This window comes from Platalea leucorodia, assembly GCF_965183815.1.
Source record: "Platalea leucorodia genome assembly, chromosome: 9".
In the NCBI taxonomy this organism is placed as follows: domain Eukaryota; kingdom Metazoa; phylum Chordata; class Aves; order Pelecaniformes; family Threskiornithidae; genus Platalea; species Platalea leucorodia.
The window spans coordinates 34,161,678-34,189,651 of NC_138831.1; the positions used below are offsets into that span (position 1 = coordinate 34,161,678).

A 27,974-nucleotide genomic window follows, 5' to 3' on the forward strand; every position below is an offset into this window, starting at 1 on the left:
AACTATGTGCTCTTTCTGAACAGTCTCTTAGAAAAGACTTGACATGAGGAATTACTTCTGTCCGTACATTCCTAGAAATTTCATTCCTTCCGCAGTTTTAACACTTGTTGTCATAAGTCTCAACCAAATCATACAATGTTATTTGACCTGGTAAGGTCCAAATGAGTTTCTGCTAATCAGAGATGGTTAGTCTACATAACAACATGAACTCACCAGCTTCCTTGTTCTGGATGGGTGCCATAGGTTATTTGAGTCACAGCTCCGCTGACCTCCGTAGCACCACTTCGTGGCCAGGCATGGCACAGCAGTCGTTTCGTAAGGAATGACCCAGGCTGCTCACAGAGCTTAAGAATTCCCCTTCTCAGTAGGATAAAGTTTGAGCTTAACCCTGTAAGCCCTAAGAACCATCTGCCCAGACATAAGTCTGTTTGCAGTTACCGAGTCGCTGATGAACCAGTTCATCACTTCTTCACCTTTTACCCTCTCATAGAGATTCATGGGCAGAAGCCCAGTAATGAAGCAGACTGTTCTTTCCTTGCTACTTTTCTAGGCTCCTCCTTGCCTGCTGCCTTTGCTGTTTGTAACCTTTCATGTTTGGCGGTCTTCCAGCAGTCAATTCTCCTTTCACAGCTTTTCTGAAATCCCCCTGGAGCAGCCTGTCTACTGCAGTATCTTTATAGCAACTGTTTCTAATTGGCTGTCACAGCTAAGAAGAGTGATTAGCCTGGAGGAAGGAAGAAGAGAGCAGAAACTCAGCATGTCATTAACACTTTTTGTGCTGCATTTACTTGTGCAAGCACAAAAAGCGAAACCTTTTTATGAAGTCCTTTGCTGTGTACATTTATAATTACATGGTCTAACATGATTTCTTTTGATAGGAAGAACAGCTAGTTCTAGAGATCCAGAAGGATCTGAATCTGTGTGGTTATAAAGATAGTACCTGGTGGTGACCAAAAGTGCAACAGTTGCCATATTCAAATATCAGAATGTGCTCACTACAGGAGTGGAAGAAAACTTGTGCAAATCCTAGTATCAGCTGTGCGGCTACTATTGCGGTTTTGATGCATCAAGTAGGTTACTGCAACTTTGTGTGGGTGTATCACAGAAGCACACTTTTACTGAAGGGAGATAAGCTTCTGTTAACCTAATCTAATGTTTCCATAATAACGTTATTCTGCTAGCATTAAAATATAAATGTCTAAAACCGTGAGGGCCTTAGATCAGGTTTCTTCTGTCAGGATTTTGCTTAAATTATTTTGGGGTCCTGGTGAACACAACTAGTATTGAACAGAGTTATTTTGTTCTTTCTGGCATTTAAATGGCATGGTAGCACCACACTCCTGAAAGATTTTATCTGGTTTCTGTTCCTGCCATTCAAGTAGTACATATTAGCAAGGCTGTCCTGATGTTTAAAAACAAAGGAAGGTGGTCAAGCCTCCTCATAGTTCTGAAGGGCCTTTTTAATATATATTTACATCCAGCTATTTGTGCATGAAAACATTGGTAGCTGTCTACTTGGAAATAATTGTGTGTGCATAACTTTTGTAGGGAGGACCAAGACTTAAAGTATAACTGAGTTCTGATGAGAGCGAATTCCTGCTCTTCTCTTTGGCTGAGTGTGCTAGCATTGTCTTCTGACCAAGAGAATGTTGTAGAGAACTGACCATGGGGTCAGAGGTGCTGGATGGGAGGAGCCTGTGGAGATCACCTAGTCCACCTCTCTCTTCAGAGTTGCCAGGATTAGATCAGGTTAGCTGTGGATTTGTTTGGTTGTATCTTGAAAACCACCAAGGATGAAGAGCCTTCTCCCTCTGTGCATAGCCAGTTCCAGTGCTGCATGTTTTTCCTGATGTCCAGCTTGAATGTCCCAAGATGAGTTTCTGGCTGCTGCCCATTATGTCATCTGGCAAGACTGAGTAGTTTGAGTACCAGTTCCTGGTAGTGGTTTCCTGCAGTCTCGTTATTGCACAGCTAAATGAGCCCAGTTTCTTCAGAAGATGTACTTCAGGACCATAGTCATCTTGGTAGCCCACCACTGGACCCTCTCCAGCTTCTCCTCTTTCCTTTTGACCTGGGGGCCTAATCTCCAGTCATCTCTTTGAGAAAAATCAAAATAATTGTCAGCTATATTTTTTCATCACAAATTTGTTTATGCTCATTTTGGAGCTAGATATGAAGACCTTCTGAGTTAAAAATGAACTGGATAGATTGTGCTTACATGCTTTATGGTTTTCTAGGGTGCTTAGTGTTGAGAAACTGCAGGACTCAAAATTTCTGTTGGAATCAGTGAATTGTGCAGGCTATAATTAAAAGAATATCTGAAGTATTTATGACTGAAGTTTTTTCACTTGTTTTTAAAATAAGCGGAAGGGAAGGTGATGTTACAGTTAGCATTACTACCTCTGTTCTGTAAAGCAGGAGACCTGCATGTTATATAAATCATAAATAGCTTCCTTTAGCAAACTTTACATAAATACAGTCAGCTATACAAATCAGAGCAGGGAGATTCCTAACTAGATGTTACCCTGGTAATACAGAGGAGTATCATCCTATGAATAAAGCACTGGTAGGTCAAGATGAAATATCTACCTACTGAAATATACACTTCAAACTATGGGGGTATAAATGTCTTTAACTTGTTGCCAGATGCTAGCAAATGTTCTGTTTAGAGCAATAGCTAAAGAAATAAAACCAATACACTTGATAATTACTATTTAAAAATAGCTTTAAATATATGGAATAGTTACAAGGAGAACAGATACTAACTTTATACAGTTAAGTAATTTGTTTCATGCATAGTTTCTTGAATGTAATGGAAATACTCAACAGCATTCAGTTACTTAAATTGGTGTTGGCAAAGAGAGTCTAATCTGTTCCTAAAGAAGTGTCTATATTTGCTGAACAGGGCATAAGAGAGAATAACCCTTATTAATTAAGCTGCTCAATTAGAATAGAGAGCATTCTGAGTCTCTTTTTGGTAGTAAGTGTGAAACGAAGGATCCAAGTTGAAAGCAGTCAGGCTTCAGATGTGGGCAATCTGACTGACTTGATTACCTATAGACATGATGCATGGGTAATACTGGTAGAACTTTCAGAGCTATTTTTGTCTACCTTTAAGCAGAAACAAATTGGAAGAACACATTGAATTTTGAGGTGAATTAGTTTATTTTGGGGTAAATTCTTATGAAGAAGCTTAAAAATCAGTTCTATTAGAAAAATACCTTCAACATTAGTTACAGCCAACACATGCTAATAAAATACTGTCTCAACATTAATCAGTCAAGTAAATATTTTCTTCCTCATTTTTATTATTGAATATTTGGGAGACGAGTTAAGGAATAATAGAGGGAATGGAAACTTGCACTCGTCACTATTTAGCAGTTTAATTCTGTTTTGTCTCTAAAGTAAAGCTATAGTCTCTCCAACGGAAGGAAAGCCAGATGGGTGTGGGAGGAAGTGGAGGATGGGGAAGCAAGGGTAAGCAAGTTGGGGAAGTCTTAAGTTAGGCAGTGTGAAAGAAGCAGCATTTCACATTCCTTAAAGGAAAAGGAATGATTTTGTTCCAAAAATCACAACAAACAGTCAAACTGAAAACTCCTGCTAATTTCTAACCACTGCTATACCTGACATTAGACTAAGAAATTAAAATGTATGAAAAGGTGAGGCTTTAGATCTTATGACTATTAGATGATGGATAGCATGTTGCCTCACCATGCGTATGAGTCTTGGCAGTGCGCCAGAATGGCACACACCCTATAATCTCCTGTTTCCTAAATATATCTCCATTTTCTCAGTCCCTTTCTCTTCTGGTACTCCCTCAGTTCTTTTCCTTCAGGAAGCTTTTATAAATGAGTATGAGAGCAGTTTCAGAAACACATGCTTAATCAAAACAGAAGGAAAATTACTTATCTCAAATCTTGCTTTCTGTGCAATCAAAACTAGGCTTCTCACATGTCATAACACTTGGGGTAAGTGGAACAATTTTTTCCTAGTAGTTATGAAGAATAATACAAAACTCAGAGTTTTGGACAAATGATCCTGACCCTTCCTCATGTCTTTTCTTTTTTCCAAACTTCTGTATTACCTTGTTCTAATTGTTTATACAGATCACAAAGTTCATACTATCTCAAGACACTGGGAATGCATGAGAAGATATTGTTATCTTTATGGTCTTTGGAGTGGGATTGGAGGGGGTGAAGAAAACTTTTTTCAGAAGTAAACTTAATCTAAAGGTATTTTAAAAAACAGCAGTGTATTTAAATATTTCTCTTAAGGCTCAGGAAACCTGTACTTAGAATTCAAACACATTCTTGTACAAACAAGGATTCTGATATGTAAAAAGTTACTTCAGCTTCTGAAATCCTTGTACTGTTTCCTCTCATGTAGATTACTTGTACTCGAACCAAATTAAGTGTTATGCGTAGCTGGTATTGGAATTCTTATAGAAGAAAAAAAAAAAAAGGCAGTTCTCAGTTAGACAATTCATAGCTTAGCAGCTAGGAGAACGCGCACGATGGTTAGGGCTGAAAGTCTTGTTACCTGAAAGCTTACACTCCCAAGCAGACTTCCTGCCTAGGAAGATTAACAAATTCTGACCATGGGACTTGATCTGGTCCTGGTTGCGTGATTTTCTACTACAGGTGTCTCTTCAGAATAGGAATTGCAGTAGCAAGGGCAAATAGTATCCTTCCAGTGAGTTCATAAGACAGGTAGCCTGGCTTAGGGGAGGAGGTGAAATGCAGGGCTATGCTAACTTAGCACATCTTAAATATGACTGTTCAAAACTCTTTTCCAAGAGCATTAGCAATATTTTGAAGCTCTCATCCTTGGTAAAATTCCTCTTGTTAAAGAGGAGGGCTTGGCCTGAAAGTATCATTTATTTTTCTCAGATACGGGTTGAACAGGGGACACCGACATAGGGAAATGGCCTTTGTACTATGAAATAATTACAGCCATTGTGTTTACTGCTTTTAATAAATGAACTTTCAAACAAGCAGCCTATTCTCTTGTTATTTGACTGAGCCTAAATATCTTCAGCTTTACACAATTGTAAATTGGCAAGAATACCAAACATTTTTCAGTTTGATATGAGAACATTTCCTGTAAAACATGTTTGTCTTCCAATTTAAGAGCTTTCTACTTATGGTGATAATCTGCTGAGATCTGTGGAATGTGCTTGTCTTTTGAAACTTTCAGACAATAAAACTACTATATGGATTTAGTGAGGAATAAACTGAAAATCAGTATGTCTTTAATACTTGTTTAGTGTATATATGAGTGAAATTTGTCTAAAATGTAAAAATGAAAACAGTAGCAAAGTAAAGATTTTTTTTTTAATAACAGAAATAGAGTAATCTACAGGTGGACTGTTTTACCCATGCAATACCTGGTATTGTGAGTTATGTCTATACTGTGGAACACCTGGGAGCATTTTTCATCTGCTGCGTTGAAAAGCACAGCTATGGTCTCATATTTTTGGGGAACCAGATCTGAATGCTTACCATCTCCCCCCCCCCACAATTTTATCCCTCTTAGCACAGCACACACATACTCTCTTTCTCAAATGTAGCAAGTAAATGACAGAGATTTCAGCTGATGCTTTTAAAAATAGGTTTTACTGTATTTCTATTGTGTTATTTGGCAGCACAATGGAATTTTTTAATGTCTTGCAGTTCATCCTCAAGCCTTGAGTGTAGATCAGCATAGTAAAAGGGTTCATCCTTCCCTCCCATAAATGAAGATGAGGAGTAGCTGTGCTAATATCAGTTACTGTAGTGAAAAGTTACATAGAAAAATGGAAGTCAAAATGTGTATGTACACAGATTTCTGTTTTGTTTCATTGTGAATGATAGGCAAGAGAAGTCTGTTAAAGAGGCCTAGTATTATGGAATAGCTGGCTTCTTCAGCTTTGATTTGTACACTGAAATCACAAGGTTTAATAAAATGTGCCTGGCTTCCAGTTACTTTGTGGAAGTTATTCAATGTTTTATCAAATCCTGGAAATGAGCTTATAAATGTTCATTTGAAAAGTCATTACTAGGGACACTTTTTACTGTTTGGGTTTTCTGGGGGGTTATTCTCTGCCCCCTTCCCCTGCTCCCACCCTGCCCCGGAATGTCCTGTCCATTTACTTTCTTTTGCAGTTTCATTGTAGAACTGAAAGAGTGGGGAGAAATGTTAAAGCAACTGTTCTTCTAAGACTCGATAGGAATTCCTGTGTTGGGGAGTGTTTGTGAAAAACCATTTTCAACTCAAGTTAGTCTACAGTCATTACTGGTTTTATAAATAGTGAGGAATGTCCCCATCAAAAGCCAAAGTAAATAAAAATATGGCAAGTGTTCCATAATGCAATATATGTTGCATACAAGGTAGTAAAAGTACAATAGCTTTCTCTGTGCAGAACTTAGCATAAGTGAGCTCTCAAGTTTTTTTTCCTGTGGCACAATGTTGCCAGTAGTCAGTTGTGTGTCATGCAAATCGTTCTTTTATGTCTGTGACAATAAGAAAACTTTCCTTCACTAACAGAAAACAATTTCATGGATGCACAGACTGTTTTTCAAAAATAATATAAAAACTGCTAAACACTGAATAAATTGTGTCAACATGTTGCCAAATATAAAAAGTCATGGAGAGTTGAAGGGAAGGAAGAAAATGGAAGCAAAAAATTTTAGGCAGTGGTAATGTGCAGTTATACTATGTCTTTGTCCTTAATTAAAAGCTTTGTCACATGGAATTTCTGTGTCTGAACATGTGGAATAGAGTTTTGTGTTTTATAACCTCCTTTTCATTAAATATTTTCTTTAGAGATAAGGCAGGTACATTTTAGTAAAATGCAGAAGCAAATACTGAGGGAAGAAGGCAAAGCTAAAGACTCCAAATCAAGTCCTGAAATTTAGAGAATAACAGTGCCAATGTCCACCTGAAAGTTTGTTTTTCTTCCTGAATTTGATTCTTCTAGATATTAGGGGTTTTGTCAGATCTTTTATATTTATTAGTGAATATCCACATTTAAAGAGACAAAGGCTAGCAAAGCTTGACTGTATTTGAGGTCTAGGATCTAATTCTAAACCATGTTTTGCACTCTTAATAATCTGAGGGTTCTACCAAAATGAACAATTTATACAAGTAGAAAATCAGTTGCTTATGTGATGCTGGTCCAGAGACTGTTGCAAAGAATGGAAAGACTTAGAGAAGACTCTTCCTTGTGCCCTAGGTTAATCTCTGCTGTTCTGAGGATGCATCTCTCTGTCATTTTAAATCTCTACTGAATTTCCCTTCCCAGGGCAGGGCTTGTGACTCAGCCTGGTTAAACTTGATTAACGCATCAGATTGTCAGAGGCAGTGTTGGAGCTTGCTATAAGCCTGCAGGTATCTAGAAGTTATGGGTGGGTTTCTTTTATGAATGAAATCCAGTCATCTGGGACAGAACCTATAAAGGCTAGGCCAAAATTTAATGAAGCTGACATCTTGCTACCCTCAGAAAGTTTGGCCGATGTTTCAGTTCTCAAGATCAGCCGGGGACTGGGAAGGGGGTGGTTACTGGCATGTTTAATTAACTGTAGATCCCCCACACTTGGCAAAAGGACCTACCCTGAAAACTCACTTTTTATTGAAATTGGAGATTGATGGAGAATCTTTGGCTTGCCATTCAGCTGACAAACAAACTACAAGTGACTAACATGAAGAAAATATCTCCCACCATGAATTACTTATGTCCAAGTAACTTGGGGGAAAAGCTGTTCTCCATTACCAGACAATTTGCTTTTCATTTATATTCATCAATGCCCTTCATAATTTTGGAATACAACTTAATGAGATGCAGGATTGACATAGGTCCTGGAAGTCTTCGAAGGGCAACCTCTTGTTTTCCTTTCCAAGAGCAGAAATTTTTGAAGGTTGAATTTTGGGTAGCATAGACTGGTAAGCCTGATGCCTATATGGGGTGAATTAGTAGAAAAGATAATAAAAAGTTAATTAGATACAAACTTTTGGTTAAATATGATACTTTAGGGGAGAACCAACATGGCTTTTGTAAAGGGAAGTTGCACTTCAAAAACTTCTTGGCCCGACTGACAACTTTGTAGAAGAAGTATTTGTCAAATGCTGTTGAATACTGATACCAGATTTTAGTTCAGGAAGTGCCTGAACTGTGAACTGTTGAAAAATATCCTGGTGAAATTTCATTATATGCTTTCTCTGGTTTTACCCTCTTCCTTAAGCATTGATTACTGGCCACTGTCAGGAACAGAGTGCTAGGTTTGACCTTTTGAACTGACTCAGTATGGCCGTTCTTATGCTACATTGATACGTACTCTTTATTTAAAAAAAAATTGTCAAAAGACCAATTACAAATGAGATTTTGCTGTACTGTGCTCACCACCTGTATGTTGTGCTCTTTTCTGTTCTCCTCCTTACTTCTGTATGCAGGTGGGCAGGCACGGCACAGTAGCTCCAAGTCCTTGCTTGTGTCTGTAGATACAGAGAATCATGTTTAGGGATTCCTGCTGCAGTCTGACCTTTCTTGCAAAAACTTAGTCCACCCTTATCAGTTAACCACTCTCGATAGATGGTCGTGAACTCACCTACTATGATTACAGTAATGGTCTCTCGGCAAATATGAGTATGTTTAACTATATAATTCACTCCTCTCAAATAAAATATGGAAATAAAACATCAGAAGACTAATTTTTAACTTTTGCTCTGAATATTTCACCCTGTCATAATTAAGGGCAATAGATTTTATGTCTATAAATAACAGTAATAAACGTTTCTTTCCTAGGTGTGCCTTGCAATAGCTCATTATTCTCAGCCAACGGATCTTCAGCTTCTCTTTGCATTTGAGTATGTTGGGGAAATATATCATAACCCAGGTAAGCATGGAAGTATTTTGATTCTTTTTTTTCCTATTTCATAATATGTAAATTTAGTAAGACTTCTGTCTAGAAGCAGTGGCAAAAAAGCATTTGAGGCTTTCTCCAGGGGTAATAAAATTGGCTTGTCCTGCACCCAACCTCTTACTTTCGGTTGTAAGTCATTCATTGTGATAGACATTAACGACCAAAGTCGAAAGAAATGTCTTTCCTGCCTGAAACAAAACAAAACTACCTATGACGTCAGCATGAATACTCATATTTCTCAATTCACGCTTCGATCCTCCTATTGTATGTCTATATTGGTACTGTAGGTACCTAGCTAATCTCCCATCAGGCAGGCTTGTTCACCTGCCCTTCTTTTGGGAATAAGTTTCTCTTCTGGTGGTATTGCAGGAGGATTTGTGCAACTTGGGACTCCATACCTTCTTTCCTAGAGGCTTACTAGGCAGTTCTTACCACTCAAAACCTCCACCACCCCTGCTGAGTTGGAGCACACCCTCTCTGCTCAAGGCCAATCTCCAACTGAACCTTGTCAGTTAGGTAAGCCTGCAAAAGATGCCTTTGGAACTTGATTTCTAGTGTAATGCTGTGCGGTCACTGCTTAGTGTTCCCCAGCCAATACACAGCTGAAAACCATCAGTTCTAGCGTAACAAGCCTCCAAATAGAGAAAGTGCCATTGATGTAGTTCTGTGGTACTGAAATGTTTACTCAGCAGCTGGCATTAGAAACCACTGAGCTGCCTGTAACAAAGTTTGAATGTTGTGGAATTATGAGCTCAGGCCTCCAAATTTGCACAAAAATGCATGTTTTTCATGTACATGACTACCCTGTGCATGCACAAGAATAAGTGTGCATGTGATTATGTTGCACACATAGTTACACATATAATTTCTTACCTGATAAAACTCGGGCGGTTATTAAGGTCCATGTACTTCAGCATTATAAAGTACTAGGGAGGAAGCTGATTTGCAGATAAAATTACAATAAAATGTTGAAGTGGAGTGTGAACGTAATGTTAGTCTGTCACAAAGTTGCCTTTACTCTGTCCTTAAAATACTATTTGCTGTACGGAAAAATACCTAGTGGAAGAATTACATAAGGTGGGTAAAAAATGTTGTTCCTCTGGAGCAGCAGACCGGAATGGCAAAAGATAGTTGTTCTGCTATGCTGCAGTTGCTGGAGAAAAGAGTTTGAAATACTTTTGGTTTGGGTTGGAGGTTTTTTGTTGTTGTGAACCCTGGTGTTTGTAGCATAGATCTCTGGCTTTACTCTTACAATTCCAGCACTGTGTTTTATGACTCTATCCCTGCTAGTCCCAGTAAAGTAAGAGTTGAAATACTGTCTTTGTGCTTTGTGAGGAACATAAAGAGCCTGCGTTGCTCTGGTGTAGATGTACCTCATTTTTTCCCAGGCTGTATTTCATTAATTATATATCCTGCCATTGAACAGTAAAATTATAACATTTTTTGGTAATTATCATATTTCTCTGTATACTGTCTTTGAATAACTACTTCATTCTGATTTTAGTCCAGTTTTCTTCTGAAAAACATAAGTAGTCCGAGTACTAGTGCAAGAATGAAGTTGATAGATACAGAAAGTAGAAACTACACAATCACTGAGATGACAGTAGAGCCATAACGCTGTATTCTGCTTTGTTTGGGCGGGCACTTAGATCTTTACAGACGCTTGCTAAAGCGAGGAGCTTTCATGGGGGAGGTAATAGGGTTGACTTTCAGTTTCACTTTAATCTAAAAATTTGATTCAAGTGTCAAGAAACAAAATGTAGTCTCCTTTGACACAGTTGACTGTCTCCTTGGCACCTAAAGAATGACCAGCAAAGGAGATCCTTCTGTACTAGTAACAGACTACATGATCTTCTTGGTCTCTAGCCACAAAATAGTAGGCCATCTTTTTGTGTGGATATAAATGTATATATATAAAAATCTATATATTTTAATCTGGCCTTCAATTTATTTGCTGTTAATACAGCAGCCAGTTAGAGCTGTTGAAATGATATAATTTTTATTTCGCTTTCTTCATAAGGTACCTAATTAAAGGGTAGGCTATAAAGGGTTCATGTTTTTAAAGCATCTCTACTTTGGCATGTTGAAGAGAGAAATCCTGTGACTGAAGATGACATTTGTTCCTGAGTGTTAGTATGTCTTGCTTTCTATCAAGCAGCACAACATACCAATTTTATGTTGCTTCTCTGTTGAAATTGCAGAAAAAATACATGTACGTCTTCATGTATCACCAAGCTATCGTTAAATCGCCGACCTGTTGTAGTACAAAAATAGGTAATGTTAGTCGTGATGCTAGTGGCTCATTCTTGTAATTAGGAAGGTGAAGAGTTTAATTTTTTTTTCCTCTTTTTTTAAAATGTGCATTGATGGATTTTCTTTTCCTAGCAAAGAAGGTGAATGGAATAGACCCAGGAGGTGGTGGTGGTGGCATCGGCAGTGCCAGTGGTCAGCAGACACCTTTGTTTGAAACTTACTCTGATTGGGATAGAGAAATCAAAAGGACAGGTGCATCAGAGTGGAGAGTTTGTTCAGTCAATGAAGGTTATATGATATCTACTTGGTAAGTTTCTCTTATCATGCACGTAGAAGAAAACAAGGCAATTACGCTGTCTTTTCCTGTCTCCTCTACCAAAGCCTCCGTCCTACCTAACTGTGCACTTTACCTCTTAAATATGGTGCTTTCTGGAGAGGCCCTCAGTTGAAAGATCCTGCAAGTGTTGTCATTAAAGGAAATGTCATATTTTGGCATCTGTTGCTTTCGTGCTTTTGTGCTTCCTTCTGAAACTTGCATGTTTCTAAACAAATACGTCTGAGCTGTACCAATGATATGTAAGATCATGCAGGCATAGAGGACAACCAGTCAGCACTGCGGTAGTAGGGGCTGGTGCATTATAGCTTAATAGAGTTGGTAAGACAGCATTGCAACAAGAGAAAAGCTAGTAAAATACATAGGGTAAAGTAACTTTTTGTGTCATATTTTTTCCCCAAGCCTTCCAGAATATTTTGTGGTTCCATCTTCCTTAGCAGATCAAGACCTTAAGCTATACTCCTACTCTTTTATTGGGAGACGAATGCCAGTAAGTATAGTCTTTATTCTGTTACTGTTCCTGATCATTGTACAATATTAATCTTAAAGCTATGTATGCCAATTAGCATTAAGAAAAAAATTTCTATGGAATAACACTAACTTGCATTATTTTGTTGTTTCTTTTGTGTTTTTTTCCCATATTAGTTATGGTCCTGGAATCACCCTAACGGGAGTGCCCTTGTAAGAATGGCCAACATTAAAGATGTATTGCAACAAAGAAGAATTGATCAAAGGTAAATGATGAGTTATGCTATTCTTTAATCAGATGCGTAGGATAACGCAAGTGGTGACTGTGTGTGACTGTATCACAGCAGCAATTGGTAACTGAGAGTATGCTTGCTTCATAATGTTGTAGTGCAATAGCTTTTGAGAAACTGTTCTCTGAATATAGTTCTGGCACAATTTCTATTCAGGGTCCACTTCATTTTCGAATACTGAATGATTTTTCAAATTTTAAGGGATGTTTATTTTTTAGGCAGCTAGTCATTCAGATGACAGAATTTACTGATAAAAGGATGAGACTTAATCTTTTCTATTGATGTTACTGTAATACAACTTATGTTGGTGAAGATTTTCTTACCTGCTTCAGCAACGCACAGTAAAAATTATTTAATTTATTTGTGGCATGGGGAAATACAGTTCTGTAGGTTTAGTGCCACAGTGCACACGGTATTTCTGTGAAATATTTGTCATTCACTGTCCTTGATGAAAAATGAAGGCATTTAGAGCCTTGCGTAAGTAGTTTACTAGCTTCGTATTTTTTGTTCTTTGGTTTAATTTGTAGGGTGACTTTTTGTAGTAGTACAAACACTTGCATTGTGTGTGTTAGGCTGGAGCTCTTGAGTTTTATATGAAACCTTGTCAGATTCCATGCCTTTATAAACTTTATATATGTTCTGTTTATTTAGCATAGATAAGCCTTCCTAAAAATTGTGGAAGATTAAAAATTGAGTAGAGCTATTTAACTGTAAGTCAGCCTCAGATTTTCATTTCCCAAATGTCTTGTTTTAATGATCCAGCGTTTCCATGTTTTTATTTTGTAACTAGCAGATATCAAAAATATTTGAGTCAATAGCTTTGTGGAAGGAGCAATATATCTCCTGAATATAAACTGGAAAACTTTTTTTTTAATAAGATGCATGTTATATGTGGTTTTAGTTGTTTGCAGTAAAAGACTCTGGCATGTTTCTTGAAAGACTGTTTCTCTCCTCTCCAGTAATAAAATGGCTGATTCTTTTTCTTACTAAGGATTTGTAATGCAATAACTCGAAGCCATCCCCTGAGAAGTGACGTTTACAAATCTGATCTGGACAAGTGTCTCCCCAGCATCCAGGAAATCCAGGCTGCACATATCAAACTCAAACAGCTGTGTGTTAATGGTATGCTGGACTGTCCTTCTTTCATGGTGGTTATTTTCTTGAAATACAACAAATTCTAATAGATCTGGCTAACAGGGATAGTTATTTGAAGTTGTTTTGCAATGTAATTACTTTCCTTGTTGCAGAGCCTTTTGAAGAAACTGAAGAGAAGTGGCTATCCTCACTGGAAAATACTCACTGGTTAGAGTATATTAGGTTTGTACCATTAATAATACGACAGTTAATGAGATGTGAAAAACTTTTACAAGCAGTGAATCAGTTGAAGGATTCTCTATTTTAATATATGAGTTAGGTAAATACAGATATCACAAATATTTTTTTCTACTAGAGTGTGAACCTGTTATGTTAACTGTTGTATCACTTTCTTTTCCTGTCTAGATCGTTTCTTAAGCATTCTGCTGAGCTTGTGTATATGATGGAGTGTAAGCATGTCTCTGTAGTTCTACAAGGTAACACAACCATATAGCATGCTGTAATTTTTAGCGTTAGTATGGTAATGTAGATAAACACATTTAGATAAAATCAACTGTAATCTTTATACATAAACCCCATCGCTTCTAAATATTTTAGGCATTTGAAGAACTAGAAAGGAAAATAATTTTGTTATGTAGCTGAACTGTAGTATAGTCCATAGCATCAAAAGAATATTTCACTTTGAGTCTTTGTGGGTTTTATTCTGATCAAAACTTTAAGGTGAACTTTTGTAGTGTGTTAATTGGGCTAATACTCCTTGCATAAGCAATACCAGTTTTATTCAGAGGTCCTATATACAAAAGTAGTTCACTAGCAGTGGCTGCTGTTGTGTAAGTGCAAACAGATATTCCAGAAAAAAAAGATGCTGAAAAACTTGCTGATATTGACATCAGAAATTTTGTAATTTCTGTAATTTTTACAAGACCCGTTCAGCTGCTATGTCCCACTCTCCCCATATAATGGCCTTCCAAAAACTGCTTCAGGGTGGAAAATATGTTGAAAATTTCCAGCAACGCAAACACCCTCCTTCTCAGCACATCTTGGTTTAAATACCAGGTGTTTGGGTGGGTATTTTGTTCTTGATGAATGCATCGTTGCACTGGATACTGCAGGAACCTTTTCTATAGTATGAGTCTCAGTTAAAAAAAAAAGGTGTTTTTTTCTCCTAGTTTTTTTTTAAGCGATGAGAACAATTACAGAAGAAAAAAGCATGTTTTAAAAGAAATTCAAAGAAAACCACTAGACCTAGTTGCCACTTTTTGCTCTTGGAGATCTAATTCTGTATATGTGCATATATACCTTATGTACTTCATACATTCTGTATGTTATTCACAGAGGAAGAGGGACGGGACCTGAGCTGTCTGGCTGCTTCTCTCATTCAAGTCATGCTGGATCCCTATTTTCGAACAATTGTTGGATTTCAAAGCTTAATACAGAAGGAATGGGTCATGGCAGGATATCAGTTTTTAGATAGGTGTAACCACTTAAAGAGATCAGACAAAGAGGTAAAAATGAATTGTATTTGTATATGATAACAGTATCTGGTTAATATCAGCCTGAATATTTATTCAGACAGAAATCTAAAAATAAAAAAAAATTAAAATCTTTTCACATCTTGTGAAACTAATATCAGAGAAAATGAGTCTTTGTCCGGGATAGAGAGAGATTTTCTTGATCCTCTGTAGCCAAGTGAGAATCAGTGAAACACCAGGTGCAATCCAATGATGCTGGGTTTTTATGGTGCTTCAGTGTTGTACGTGAAAAGGTCCCACTGTTACAGATGCTAGCACAGCCCACATTTTAAATTGAAATAAAAGGGGGTTAGGAGTGGGTTTGGAGGGGGTTGTTTGTTTTGTTTGTTTTACCAAGGGTATCTGTTTTCATCCTCGTTTTTTTGAATGCAAAGTCATGTCAATATGCAGTACTTTTCAAAGTATTGAGCTGATAGAGAAGCACTGCGGCTTTATGAGCTGATCCACAACTGCCAAACAGATTAATAGAGGGTAGCACCGTGCTTGATTTTCAGTATTTCCAGCTAATCTTATTTGGCCTCTTCATTACAAAGGAGAGAATTGTAATTGCAGTTGGAAAAATAGAGGACCCTAGATTAGCAGCCTTTTTCAGGGACGATGCCCGAGAGTAATAGAAAAGCAATATCCCCAGAGAGCAGAGCCAACAGATAAACTGAGGACACTGAGCAGTAAGCAGAGAAAATGTGTGAAGGGATAAAGAAACTGAAATATCAAGGGGGAAATAATGAGCAAGCAGATATTTTGACCCTAGGAAAGGATATACAGAAGAGTGAAACCAGGAAGAGGAAAATATTTCTGACCCTTTATATAAATGATAGTTTATACTTCTGCCAGTCACGGGCCACTGTGGAAAGAGCTAGAAAGTATAGTGAGAAGTTAACGTGGCTGAATCATAAGCTCTCCAGTCATTTCAAACAAGAAGGAGGTATATACATCGTGAGAATAAGGCCAAGTAGTAAGGAAGGCTCATACAAGCACTAATTTGGAAATTATGAGGGACACACAAGATGGCAGAAAGCATTTTTGCAGCTGCATGAGTACGAAGAGAGCCCAGGGAAGAATTGACTGGCTTCTTACAGAGAAGGGAAGGCTGTGGAAAGGTAATGCTGAGAAAGCCAGTTGACGTAGTTGCTTGTGAAAGTGGCTAAACAGGAATACAGGATATTACAGTTGCATGCAATCATAAAAAATACAATACTCCAAATAGTTGACCCTGTTAAGGAATGTACCAGAGGTATAGCTAAATACCCTAATGGAGCACGAACTGCAGAGAAATTGGTATGGCTTGGGAAAAGCTTATGTTAAATCTAATAATTCTCTGTTTCTTTTCCCAGTCTCCTTTGTTCTTGATGTTTCTTGACTGTGTTTGGCAGCTGCTAGAACAATACCCAGCAGCCTTCGAGTTTTCTGAAATGTACTTGACCATATTGTACGACAGCGCACGTATCTCATTGTTTGGCACTTTCCTTTTCAATTGTCCTCATCAGCGAGTAAAGGAAAGCACTGTGAGTATGAAGCGTTACACCTACTTTTCAAGTAAGAGACTTCAGCATGCCCTTCTGGAAATTACATCATCTCAACTAAATGGTATTCCTTTGTATTTTTCAAAATGTCACACTCTGTTCAGGGCAAAATATTCAGCTCCCCAGATGAATATGATTAGAATGTCATTTCAGGTGATCTTTGCATAGACAGTAACTAACTATTCAAGAAGAAAGTCTATTGAATTTCTTTTTTATTTTTTTCTAGAAAAGCATTGTTATTGTACATTATTATTTGTACTCCTCTAGGAAACAGGTTTATATCTGGAACTGATAAAGCAGAACGACAGGCAATAAGTAGAATTTCACACTTCGGGCGAACTTTGAAATCTCTTGACATAATTGTTTAAATAGTTGAAAAAGTTGGAAAAGACTGTAAAGGTCAAATAGCATTTGCACAATGAAGGTATTTAGAAAACCGAACACTTAAATTTGTTTTTGAAAACTGGAGCTTATCAGAACTGCTTGTAGAAAACACTTGATGGCTGATAGAAGTCAAACATACTTATTTTGTTAAAGATTTTGCCTTTAAACTTGTAGGTAGCTACCTTACAAAGAAGTAGAGCATTGAGGGACCGTTAAGCGTATTCTCAAAATAACAGTTTGGCGGTTTTAAGAGTAAACAAACAAGCAATTTAATATAATGGAAAAGTCATTTTCGCTAAGTAAGCATTAGTCCTGCTTCTTCATTGCACAAATGAAAAATGGGGTCCAGCTGTACCCAGCAGCAGCATCCAGCAGCAGCTGTATCCAGCAGCAGACTCTCTTGCTGCTCTGTTGCTTTGATCTGCAGCCACCTCTAAATTCTGTCCCTGCTCTTCTTTGCCCAATAGTTATGCACTGGTTTATAATTAAGATTTGTGAATAAGCCTATTTTCTTTGATTTTTAATATGCCTGAATGTTAACTTTTTGCAGGAATTTGCCATAAGCAAAAATATTCAGCTGGGTGATGAGAAAGGCCTCCGATTTCCTTGTGTTTGGGACTGGTCTCTTCAGTTTACCAGCAGGGATCGCCTGCTCTTTCACAACCCTTTGTATATTGGAAAGAGTGCACCGTGTGTACAAAACGGAGCGGTGAAAACTTTTAAGCGCTCAAAGGTAACTATAGTGATGTCTGTGAATGGACTGTTTCTGTGCTTAACTGTAAGGTGTTAATGCTTAAAAATTTACAGTTATATAGTGTTTTACACCCTCAGTTTAGCAATAGGAGTGTTAATTCTCTTAGCTTCCCAGCCTAAAGAAATGATTTTCTGTGGAAGTAAATACGTAAATTGTTGAGCCTTGTGTTCCAGGACATTGTCTGATATGGCTGAGCTCACTGCCAATATTTGCATTATTTTATCTATGGAAAAGTGATGACATGCCACTTTTTTTCCCCCAGGATTGTCAGCTTTTTCAGTGAATACTGATTAATTCAATCATTCATTGTTTTAGAAAGTCTAGAAAACATACGTTTAAAGGCCACTCTTTAAAGGCCACGGGTGGCCACACTGTTTGCCCTGTGAGCCCTGCAGTAGTGACTCATAAGCTCAGAACTGTTTAAAGGTCACAGCATTTCTCTGGATGATGCATCCTAGCAGCTCAGGGAAATCTGCTATTCAAATGAGCATAAAACCGGCAAGTTACCAGTCTTTATTTCCTGCAGAAAAACTACAGCTCCACATTGCGAGGTGTCCCCCCAGCATTAAAAAACGGAATCATCAGTGAGCAAGAGTTCCTTCCAAGAAGAAACTCTCTGATACTAAAACTGAAACCGGACTTTTTGCAGCAAACAGAGAGTCAGAGTAACAGTATGGAACAGTACTTCCGAGACTGGTTTGCAAAGCCTGTTGATTTGCACGGCGTAATTCTACCCCGTATCTCTGGAACGCAAATAAAACTATGGAAACTGTGCTACTTCCGCTGGGTTCCTGAGGTGCAGATTAATCACGGTGGCTTCATCACTGCTTTCCATAAAGTTTCTTTGCTGGCAGATGAAGTAGACATGTTAAACCGGAGCCTTCGGCAGTACAAAAGCAATTCTTCTTTGCAAGGCAGCTGCTCGGAACTGGATCAAAGCAGGATGTACTTCAGAGCAAATAGTTTAAATGACACCTCTGCGGCCCCAGACTTTCTGTCCTCCTCATTCCCATTTTCTCCTGTAGGGAACCTATGCAGGCGGAGCATTCTGGGAACACCTTTAAGCAAATTTTTAAGTGGTGCCAAAATCTGGCTATCCACTGAGACGCTTGCAAATGAAGACTAAGATGATGTGATGGTTTAAAGGTTTGGGGAGAATACAGCATATCAGTTTGTCTTTTCTAAGTTAACACTGCTAAATGCGGCATTGAAAGCTGTAATAATTTTTATATACAAACATTACGTAAGTTTTGCACAAATATTTAAAAGCAAAGCGAGTCATGCTTCAAATCGCACAATTTTGTCTTCAGTAGTTCTCATCTGCTAGGGCTTCTGGTCCCTAATTCCTTCTGTATTTTTGTGGTTTGGCTCATTATATGCGATGGAGCATTTCATTAGCTAATTGAAAGGCTTGGTGTGGTCATTAGTGAGGGTTCTGCTTGAAATACCTTTTTTCCCAGGTAGGGGCTGAAGTGACTCTTGTGTCAGAACAGCTTGGCAAATCAAAGTAGTTAGGTGCAGTGGACACAGACCGACAGCTGAAATCTGGGAACAAACTATTTTATCAGATTGCCTCTTCAGGAGGAATACTTACATGCATACATACATACAGACATACATACTAATGTTCTGTGACTTAATCACCTTACATATCTGTTAATGCAGTGTGTATCCATTGGGGGGGGGGGCGTTCCCTTTTCTTTCTCTCCCCCAAATGTATTCATTAACAAGTAGTCAGATTTGTGCTCTTTGTCATGAGCTTGACTTTAGACTATAGGAATCAACTTCAGGACAATGCACTGTTAACCTTAAAACATTTACTGTAGATATGGTATTGTAGTAGCTTTAGAAGTGCCTTTAATTGGGAGGAAACAGTAGCAAGGTTACTCCAATGCAGCTGACCCTCCCCCAACTTTTTACAATAGATCGTTACGGTAAGTTCTTGTTCCATCCCCTGCCTCCCCCTCTCCGTTCCTGGAAATAACAGAAGGCCAGCTCAAGAGACAGCAGGTTTTTCTTCCTTAAGGTTAAGCTTGTTTGTAAGTCTCATGCGAGCCTCACTTTTTTATATAAGCACCTGAAATACACAGCATTATATCCCTGCACGGATCCTGATCCCTGCCGACCCCCCGTCCTGTTGTAGGATGAAGTAGCTTTCAGCAGAGTTCATACTTAAGCCCCACTGGGGTCCAGAAAGGAGGACGTGCTCCAGGTGGCCGAATCCACGAGGTGGGGTGCTGCTGTTGTCACTTGGAAGCAAGTGCTGGCAGAAGAGTGGTTAGCGGTGCCGCCCTTTTACAGACATGCATGTCCATAGGGACAGCGCAATGCGCAATGGACAGGCACTGCTTGAGGGAGTTAAATTCAACAGCCTCCCTCTGCTTAATTCAGCAGCCTCCTCTTTGCTCTGAAACATTTTAAATGACACCTCTCCCCTGGATGCTGTGCCAGAAAAAGCCTCAAGTTTCACAGGGAGAAAAGCAAGAGAGTAAAGTATACTGGGAGGGTGGAGGGATAGTAATGTATCGTCCTCATCGGTTAAGGCTCCTGTCGACTACCTTCTCGTAACAGCGAGGCTGTACTTTATATTGACCGATTTCTGTGTAAAACAAATGCTATTGAACCAACACTGAGCCTCTATTCAGGTGTTGACTCACGAGCTAAGGCACTGAAGGCCTTATAGCATAGACTGCTCAGTTAGTGGGGTGGGGGGGAGCTGTATGATGATAATACACAGTATATTATGGTAAAAAAAAAAAGGCAGGGAGGGATCGGATTTGGAGCTCTTTATTTGTAAAACCACACTGGTCTTCAGCACAGCCTAAATCACAACGTGGGTTTTGGATGTCTAAGATTGCTCAAGTATTTATTTTAGAGAATCTGCATCTGGAGTGGCCTTACAGGTGCAAGCTTTGTGCTAGAAAAGTCCAGTGCCTACAGGACCCTGTTTTCCCCAGGCTAAAACTCACCTAACGTAGAAGGCTGCTGGGGGCGCTGGCTGTGCTGCTTTCTCGCACTGTGTTTGGCGTGGGGGGGTCAGCAGGCAGGTTCAGTGTAAAGCTATGCGAGCTAACGGAGGGGGGTAGACTTCCCTTTTTAACTAACCACACCCCCAAACCCCTGTTTTTATGCAAAGAAGCTGAGCGTGTGCGTGCGTGCATGTGCGCATGCACGTTATGACATAATGCCAGATCGCTTCTGGCCAACTGGTTGTGAGGAAAAAACGTGTATTCACCTCAATTGCCTAATAATGCTGCAAGACGGTCTGAGCATGTTACATGGTCCACAAACTAGTTGTGTTTATTTACAAGCTTGCTGGAGCAGCCATCTAACTTGTTCCGTTCATTATTCCAATGTTTGTATTAGTTTGCCTTTGGGTGGGTTGTTTTTTTTTTTTTTCATTAGCTTACTGCTTTCCCTGGCCTGATACTTGACATAAAAGACCTCAACCTGTGTGCTTAGTGTCTTTTGGTACCTTTTTTTTTTTTTTTCCCTTTTTAAAATTACAGTTAAAACTATGGTGTCTTTTTCTTTTTTTTTTTTTTCCTTTAAAGTCTAACTTTTTTGGTTTAAAGGTACCAAAAATGTGTAAATAAATTACTCCACACAGGCAGCTGGTGGAATAAAAAAAGAAATATTAATTTTTAGGCTAGTACCCTTTGGGGGAAAAATGGGTACTATATTTAAACAGGATTGTCTTTTATAAGGAGATTTCAGACATTTTTACATTTCAGTTCTAAGATGTGTACAGATGCTGCAGATGGTCTTTGTATTTTATATATATATAGCATGGGAGGGGGTTAAAAATAATATGCCTTTATAATAAGCAAAACCTGTCTAAATATCTATTTGCCAAACAGACTTAAAAAGAAGTTTTACACAGTTCAAAGAGGGGAGTTAGGCAAGCAGAGGCTGCGATGGCGGGGAGGACGGGCAGCTGCCGGCAAGGCTCTGCTGCCTCGGGTTGGCGGGGCCTGGCCTCCCCAGGCACCTGCACGACTGCTGTGTGCCTCTGCCTGCCTGCTGCCTGCCTGCTGCCTGCCTGCTGCCTGCCTGCTGCCTGCCTGCCGATGGTGGTTCTGCCTCCTAACTTAAACATCTTGATTTTTTTTTTAATTTACTTTTGAAAGACAGGTACTAAATGTTGATTTTAAAATATTCTCCACTCTGCACAGTTGCCTTATCAATCGTCAGTAGGGACTGCTCTGAACATCTTTAATAACTTTCAAAAGCAATTTAGGGGTGTGAGTACCTATCTCTAACTTCTATGTACAGAATACTGACATACAAGTGTTTGTTATATATATGTGTGTGTGTGTATATATATGTACACATTTTCAAATTTTAATTTCTGTTCACCATTGAAAACAAGATACTGTTAATGCCATTTTGGTGTTGCAAGAGTAGAAAAATTACCAAGAAGCTTATCTTTTTTTGTCTGTTTCTAGAAAACGTGCACTATTTTGGCTGTTACTGGCTGTTTTATCATGATTTTGTACTACACTGTAAACCACGCGGGGGGAAATACGAAATGCTGGTTGATAGGTTGAAGTGTACCTCCAGTGTCATTAATTACGGCGAGGTAGAGCTTATTGTAGACTTAGTGATCATGGTAGTACAATTTTATTCACCATTTACTGCCATGCATCAAAGAAATTTTGTTCGTTCCAGAAATGCATTGAGAAGTGTGTGTTTGTGTGTATATGTATACCCAGGCCTGCACGTGTGTTTAATGTGCACCTGCCTGCAATACCACTTGGATATTAACTGCCTTGTATTTCTAATGAAAATGTAGCAAGCGGGACAAAGGTTTTGGCTTGCTCTCAGACGGAAAGACATTAAAACCAAAAAATTTCTAACATATATTTAAGCAAAGGATGAAATCTTAAATTTGCCTCTAACATAAGAGACGGAAATCTGTACCTCAAATTGCTCTAGGCAGTAGGTTTCTAATGCTGTTGCTGTGATGGTTTAGAGTTCGCGATTTCAACTGAAACTAAAACCTTTGTGCCTGATAATGATTTATTGAGTAAAGTAGCAGTGCCAGGAGGATTATAAAATCCTGATGCTGAGTTGTGAATGTGAAATAAATTAGACTAAATAAAAGTTCATACCTTTCCACAGTGAACTTCAGGCGGTTTTCTTTCACTTCCTCTAACAAAAAAAATTAGTGGGGGTGTGTGTTTTGTTTCCTTCTTCCAAGAAAAGCAGGGACACTGTGCTGTGGAAAGATGATTAATAAAAAAGATGTGCAAATTATCTTAATTTCTCACTACATTCTATTACAGTGTCTGCTGTTTGTATGGTAAGCAGAATTTCCGATATCAGGAAAACTTACTCAATATGAGAATGAAGACTCCAGAGAAAAGATGTTGGCTATGTGTTAAAATTGAGACAAACCCACAGGATTTTGGTGTCTTAGAATTTGTCCTTTTGGTTCCATTTCAATTGACTGACTTATTTCTGAATAAGAAAACACATCAATTTATGTGGGGGCAAAACTGGCTATAATGAGTGACGCACTGCAAAAAAGTGCAGTGATCTTGGCACTGAACGACTCCTGTCTACTACCAGAACTAGTTCCCCTTTATACAGATAACACAGATAGTCACAACAGAACGAGCTGTTAAATAAATTACCCTTTCATACACACCAGTACATTAAAACAGCATTTTAAAAAAAAAAAAGTTTTATGCCTTACTCTATGCCATCATTGACCAGCTGTATTTTTTTTATATTAAAGTGAAAAACCAAAATAATACATGGTACAAGGTGGGGACAGGTAGAGAACCACGCTGGTCCTGACAATCCTGGGAAGGCGCTGAGCTTGCACCTTGCACAACATAATGAACTCGGGCTACGCAGGCAACGTGGAAATGCCCAGGACTTGAGGCCCCCCATTTTTTCTCGTAGAGGATGTTCTCAGTGGATAGCGGTGTGACTGCAGCTGTTTCTCTTTACTGGGCAAAACCCCGAGATTGCCTTTCCTAGAATAAGTTATGACTGGTGTATAAAAGAGAAAGGCTTTGTTTATTCTTCTGAACACAAAGCGACATACAGTAAATCATACCGACAGTCTTCTCAAACTATTTTTAGAGCGTTTTGTGCTAAAAAACGACAGTAATGATCCAAGAAACCAGAATTTTAGAAGAAACTACTTTTAATAAGCAGCAGCCAGTGGTGTGTCATGCCAGTTCCTTTAAAAACACCCAAGTTACCCACAGGATCAAGACCTCTGTTGTCAACTGAGGCGTTTACTCTTGCCTCCAACGGCTTGCACGTGACAAACTTCTACTGCAGCACCCAGCTTCTTCAGTTCACTCAGCCAGACGATCTGCTTGTGGGACAGGCGATCATTGGGACCTTTCACTTCCACCAGCTACAAAGGAATGTGGATGACGATCAGTACTGTGCCTCTGGAGGAACTGAAGGATCGTTAGCTCCCACAGACTAATGTAAGTATTCTTTTATGGCTGTTATTTGCAACAAAAATAATACAGATTTAGCACAACGGAAGGCCCAGTGGGTGCTAAATTATTAACCCATGTTCCAAAGTTTAACTGTAAGAGAATGAAATTTTATAGAGTAAATATGCACCAAAGCACAGACAGAGGCACTGGTGAATGGAGATACCACATACTCAAAAATTGATCATCTGCAACCTCACCCGTTCCAGCTGATACTGATGATAGCAACTTATTCAGATGGGCTGGAGAACTGATTTCTGCTAGGCAGCTGTGTTTCATAAATGCCTAACAAGTTGCTCCAGCAGCTGAGAGATGGCCAATAGTCTCCTATACCTATTCCACTACCGTGCAAGACACAGACCATGACTGTTTGTTTACTCAGTTTTTGTAGCAGAGTTGTTGTAGTCTCATATATTCAAGTTTTTGTGTAAGTGGTGACATTAGCACCCCTTGCTAACAACAGTCAGAATGTGCGTCTGATTGATAACAGTTGCTTTACAGTAATTTTAATTGAAGCCCTACTCTACAACAATACCTGGCCACCTCTTGCTGTTTCTCATTATGTCTGTCACAGCTACAGCAAAATGTGATGAAAGAGCAGCCAAACAATCCCCCGCTACTCGCCATCGCTGCTAGGCAGATGAGCAGCAGGTTTAACTCCACCACAACAGGAAAATACAGTTTGTATGGGCTGACAACCAACCAGAAGGTTTTATACCTAAGGGTAAGCTCAGCTGGGCACTGAGTATTTCCATCATCTGCCAGTATACCTTAAAGTGATTAGTGTGAGTACGCCACACAACCAGGTCAGGAAGCCCCCCTCTGCAATGGCGTAGATCTTTGGAAAGTCGCTTAAAAACACCGCTCAGAAACATTCCTCCAAGGCAAGAGACAAGGCTCTGGAAGAGAAGTTTTGGTAGTTGGCTTTTTTTTTTTTTTTTTAATTTCCTGTACAGCCATTTCCCAGCTCTCACAAGAATATTCTATGGCCCAGCTCACATCTTTGTTTTGTCATGCGTAACAAGAAACTTAAGCAGATGTTATCTACAGCAATTTCCCTGCTGTGTTCCCAGCTACTGGTGCAGGAAAAGTGACCATATCAGAAAACAGTAACAGTGCTTGGGATCAGGGAGAATTGGGCTGAAGTCCCCACTCAATTCCTCCCTCCCACCACTCACCATCAGTCTTGGCGCCGTGCCTCAGTACAAGCTGTGAGCGCGCTAGGGCCACGTGTGATTTAACAGCAAGCCTGACCAAGCCGCGTGCCCGGTCTGGACAACAGTTACTTACCTGAACTTGCTGGAGGGAAGTAAACCGCCCCCAGCTAACCAGTGCAGCCGCTTTTCCCTCCTGAGTCGTCCAGGTGTCAGCGATCAACTTTGCCAGTGTCTCTGAGGAAGCTGTGTGAAGCTGGTGGAGTCTGGCCTCAATGACAGCCCTCCTGTTCTCATAGAAGTGGTCAGTGTAGAGATCCAGGGGGAACGTCTGTATAAAAAGGTAAATACAGCTCTGAGGAGCTGCCAGCAAAGCAGCAATTCCAAGAATGACAATGCCCTACTTCATATTTTTCTTATCTCAACTACGAATTCACTCAAACACTGAGTCAATTTAACTTGAACATGTCCGCCGCATAAACCTTCATTAAATGGGAAAAGAAAGATTTGAGTGTATTTTAACGCCCGATGCCAGCACAACAAATGCTGGCCACATCTTAGCCTGTGCTCTGTTGGTTCTTGACCGCTAGACAGAGGTTTCCTTTAACAGACGACAAAGAGCTACCACCTGCTCTCCTAGCGCTCCGGGCAGTACCGCTCTAGTCAGGACCTGGACTCCGTATCAAGACTGCTCCGCTGCAGGGAGCAGTCGGAGGTGGGAAGAACCGAGCGGTGATGACGCTGGGGCATATCGTCCCTCAAGCTGCCTGAAAGCAGCGAGCCTTACGCGCCGCGCTGAACACATGATTGTATAAAGTCACTGCAGCAATTATTCCATTTTGAACACGGCTGAAAGAGGCTAGCAAGTAGTAGCTGAGTGCCAGTCTAGCTTTTCAAAAATCAAATGCAGAGCGCTTAGAAAATGGCAAATTTCAGCCTTACACAAATTGCTGCCACAGCAAATCCCACATAAATACAGCCTAGGAATGACTGAGGGAACCAGGTGCGAGCTTTGAGCTCATCCTTGTTCATGCCTAAGGCTCATGATAGCTTTGCTCTCCATTAATACGTAAAATCCAGTTTAAAAAAAAATAAATTTGCAAATGAGCTGTAAATACTGAGCTTGTTATAAACATATAAATATACAAGGGTTATTTTTGTTGTTTTTTTTTTTTCTTTTTTCAAAGGCATGCTCTATGGTAAATGGTAGTTTGCCTTGACAAAGCATACGTGCTTTTAACACGTGACATTCATACAATTACGTCATCTTACAAGAACAGCAGATAGTCCACAAGAAGAGGAGTTATTTGTATGAATTCCATTTACCAGTATTTGTGCAGCCTTTGGAGCTACAGCAGTCCCCTCCCTGTCCTGCCTATGAGCCTGCAAGTGCCTTCATGTCCCACCTCAACATTCCAAAGCAAGAAGGACAACCATCTCAGTTCTTTCCGCAAACGGTATCCAACCCTGCATTTACTTGGTCAGATGAATATAAGAATCAAGGAGTAAAAGACATTTCGAAGAACAACCATTCCTCTGTTGTAAGTAAGTTCCCTCTTTTCATCATTGAGTAGCTCTCCCAGGACACGACCAAGAACATACTCATAATCAAGTGCTCACGGCTTAAGAAATTATTTCAAGACACGACTGTATACAGACTCATAATTCAAGTCAAAATAAAATAAAAAAAAGGTTAAACTTCAGATTAGAGGGACAGAGAGCAACTCATGTATTCATAGTTTTGTGTTTAGTCCTATTGGCCTAATAATAAAATAATTGTACTGTTTGATTTGCTAGGTTTTTTCCATTCTTTGCTTAAGGGACTATGTAAGGATGGCCTTGAGGGAATGTATCTCCCCCTCAGCATAAACCTGCTGGGCTGGAGCAGGTGGGGGTGTTAACAAACCTGAGTTTAAAAATGTGACTTCCCTTTAAAGGCTATTGAAAAGAAATAAACCCTTTTTTTTTTTTTAATGGAACACATCACCTTCAAATGAGATGACCAATGCTATGGTATAGCAGCATTCTCCCACTGACTGTAGAGGAAACTTTGACCAGTGAGTTCGGCTACAGGACATCATACACATTTAGCCAGATGAATCCCACCCTATCTGACTGTCAATCCAGACTTACATAGCAATTAGTTACCGAGGAGCCCTTTAGTAACAAGCCCAATATAACAAATAATAAAACCAAGCAAACACCAAGATCTGTCTGGACAGTCCCTCAGAATAAAATGTTAATCTAATCCCGAATAAGATTTTTAACATGGTTACAGAGTCTACAGCAATGGGTAAAGAAAGTACCTAACGAAAGCCTTTCAAAACTACCTGATAGGAATTTCGGAAAACGTCGGGTATGTCATCCATGAAAATGATATCCCACATTAGAATACCATACAGCGTAATAAATGTTGAGCCTTCCCCATGAATACCTAAAGGGCAAAATTTAATAAAAATGGAAACATTAATTTCTACAGCAATCTCATATGAAGAAGGTACTAAATCATCAAGATCCAAACCAGAAACGTGCTATGGTCAGGTCTATACACAGCTGAAGTCAGTATATACCAACATTACAGCATCGAGTTGTAAATGCAGGTTATTACTTCTCCAATTTGCTACTGCTTCCTACTTCCAGGCTAGTGGCCTCATTTACAGCGTAGGGTTAAATTACGATGCCCTGTCATGAATAAGGTTTACTGTTCTAACTTTAGCAATTATTTTTAATACACAAAATGTTTTAATTTTCGCACTAAAAACTAATACATTAATAACAATGTTTTTTTATATATATATATATATAAATGTTTCATATTATACA

At 39.2% G+C, this 27,974-nt stretch overlaps 2 protein-coding genes across 7 annotated transcripts in view; one reads left to right on the forward strand and one right to left on the reverse strand.

The window, feature by feature from the left end:
* Window positions 1-22,686, forward strand: part of MTMR10 (myotubularin related protein 10) — a 40,549-nt gene extending 17,863 nt beyond the window's left edge. The window contains exons 6-16 of the mRNA XM_082322106.1: window positions 8,780-8,870; window positions 11,283-11,457; window positions 11,887-11,974; window positions 12,130-12,218; window positions 13,234-13,364; window positions 13,490-13,559; window positions 13,743-13,813; window positions 14,673-14,842; window positions 16,204-16,374; window positions 17,327-17,509; window positions 18,057-22,686. Of these exons, the coding sequence (XP_082178232.1) occupies window positions 8,780-8,870; window positions 11,283-11,457; window positions 11,887-11,974; window positions 12,130-12,218; window positions 13,234-13,364; window positions 13,490-13,559; window positions 13,743-13,813; window positions 14,673-14,842; window positions 16,204-16,374; window positions 17,327-17,509; window positions 18,057-18,656 (1,839 nt within the window). The 3' untranslated portion in view covers window positions 18,657-22,686. The remainder of the gene's footprint in view (window positions 1-8,779; window positions 8,871-11,282; window positions 11,458-11,886; window positions 11,975-12,129; window positions 12,219-13,233; window positions 13,365-13,489; window positions 13,560-13,742; window positions 13,814-14,672; window positions 14,843-16,203; window positions 16,375-17,326; window positions 17,510-18,056) is intronic.
* A 992-nt stretch (window positions 22,687-23,678) lies between these two features.
* FAN1 (FANCD2 and FANCI associated nuclease 1) overlaps window positions 23,679-27,974 on the reverse strand; it is a 33,072-nt gene continuing 28,776 nt past the window's right edge. For 4 of the 6 annotated variants that reach the window (XM_082322427.1, XM_082322428.1, XM_082322429.1 and 1 more), the window contains 4 exons: window positions 27,482-27,585; window positions 25,288-25,482; window positions 24,768-24,896; window positions 23,679-23,909 (listed from right to left, as the gene is read on the reverse strand). In XM_082322427.1, coding sequence (XP_082178553.1) covers window positions 23,772-23,909; window positions 24,768-24,896; window positions 25,288-25,482; window positions 27,482-27,585 — 566 coding nt within the window. In that variant the 3' untranslated portion in view covers window positions 23,679-23,771. Of the gene's footprint in view, window positions 23,910-24,767; window positions 24,897-25,287; window positions 25,483-27,481; window positions 27,586-27,974 lie in introns of those variants that run through there. The other 2 variants (XR_014229272.1, XM_082322430.1) reach the window with 2 other exon arrangements.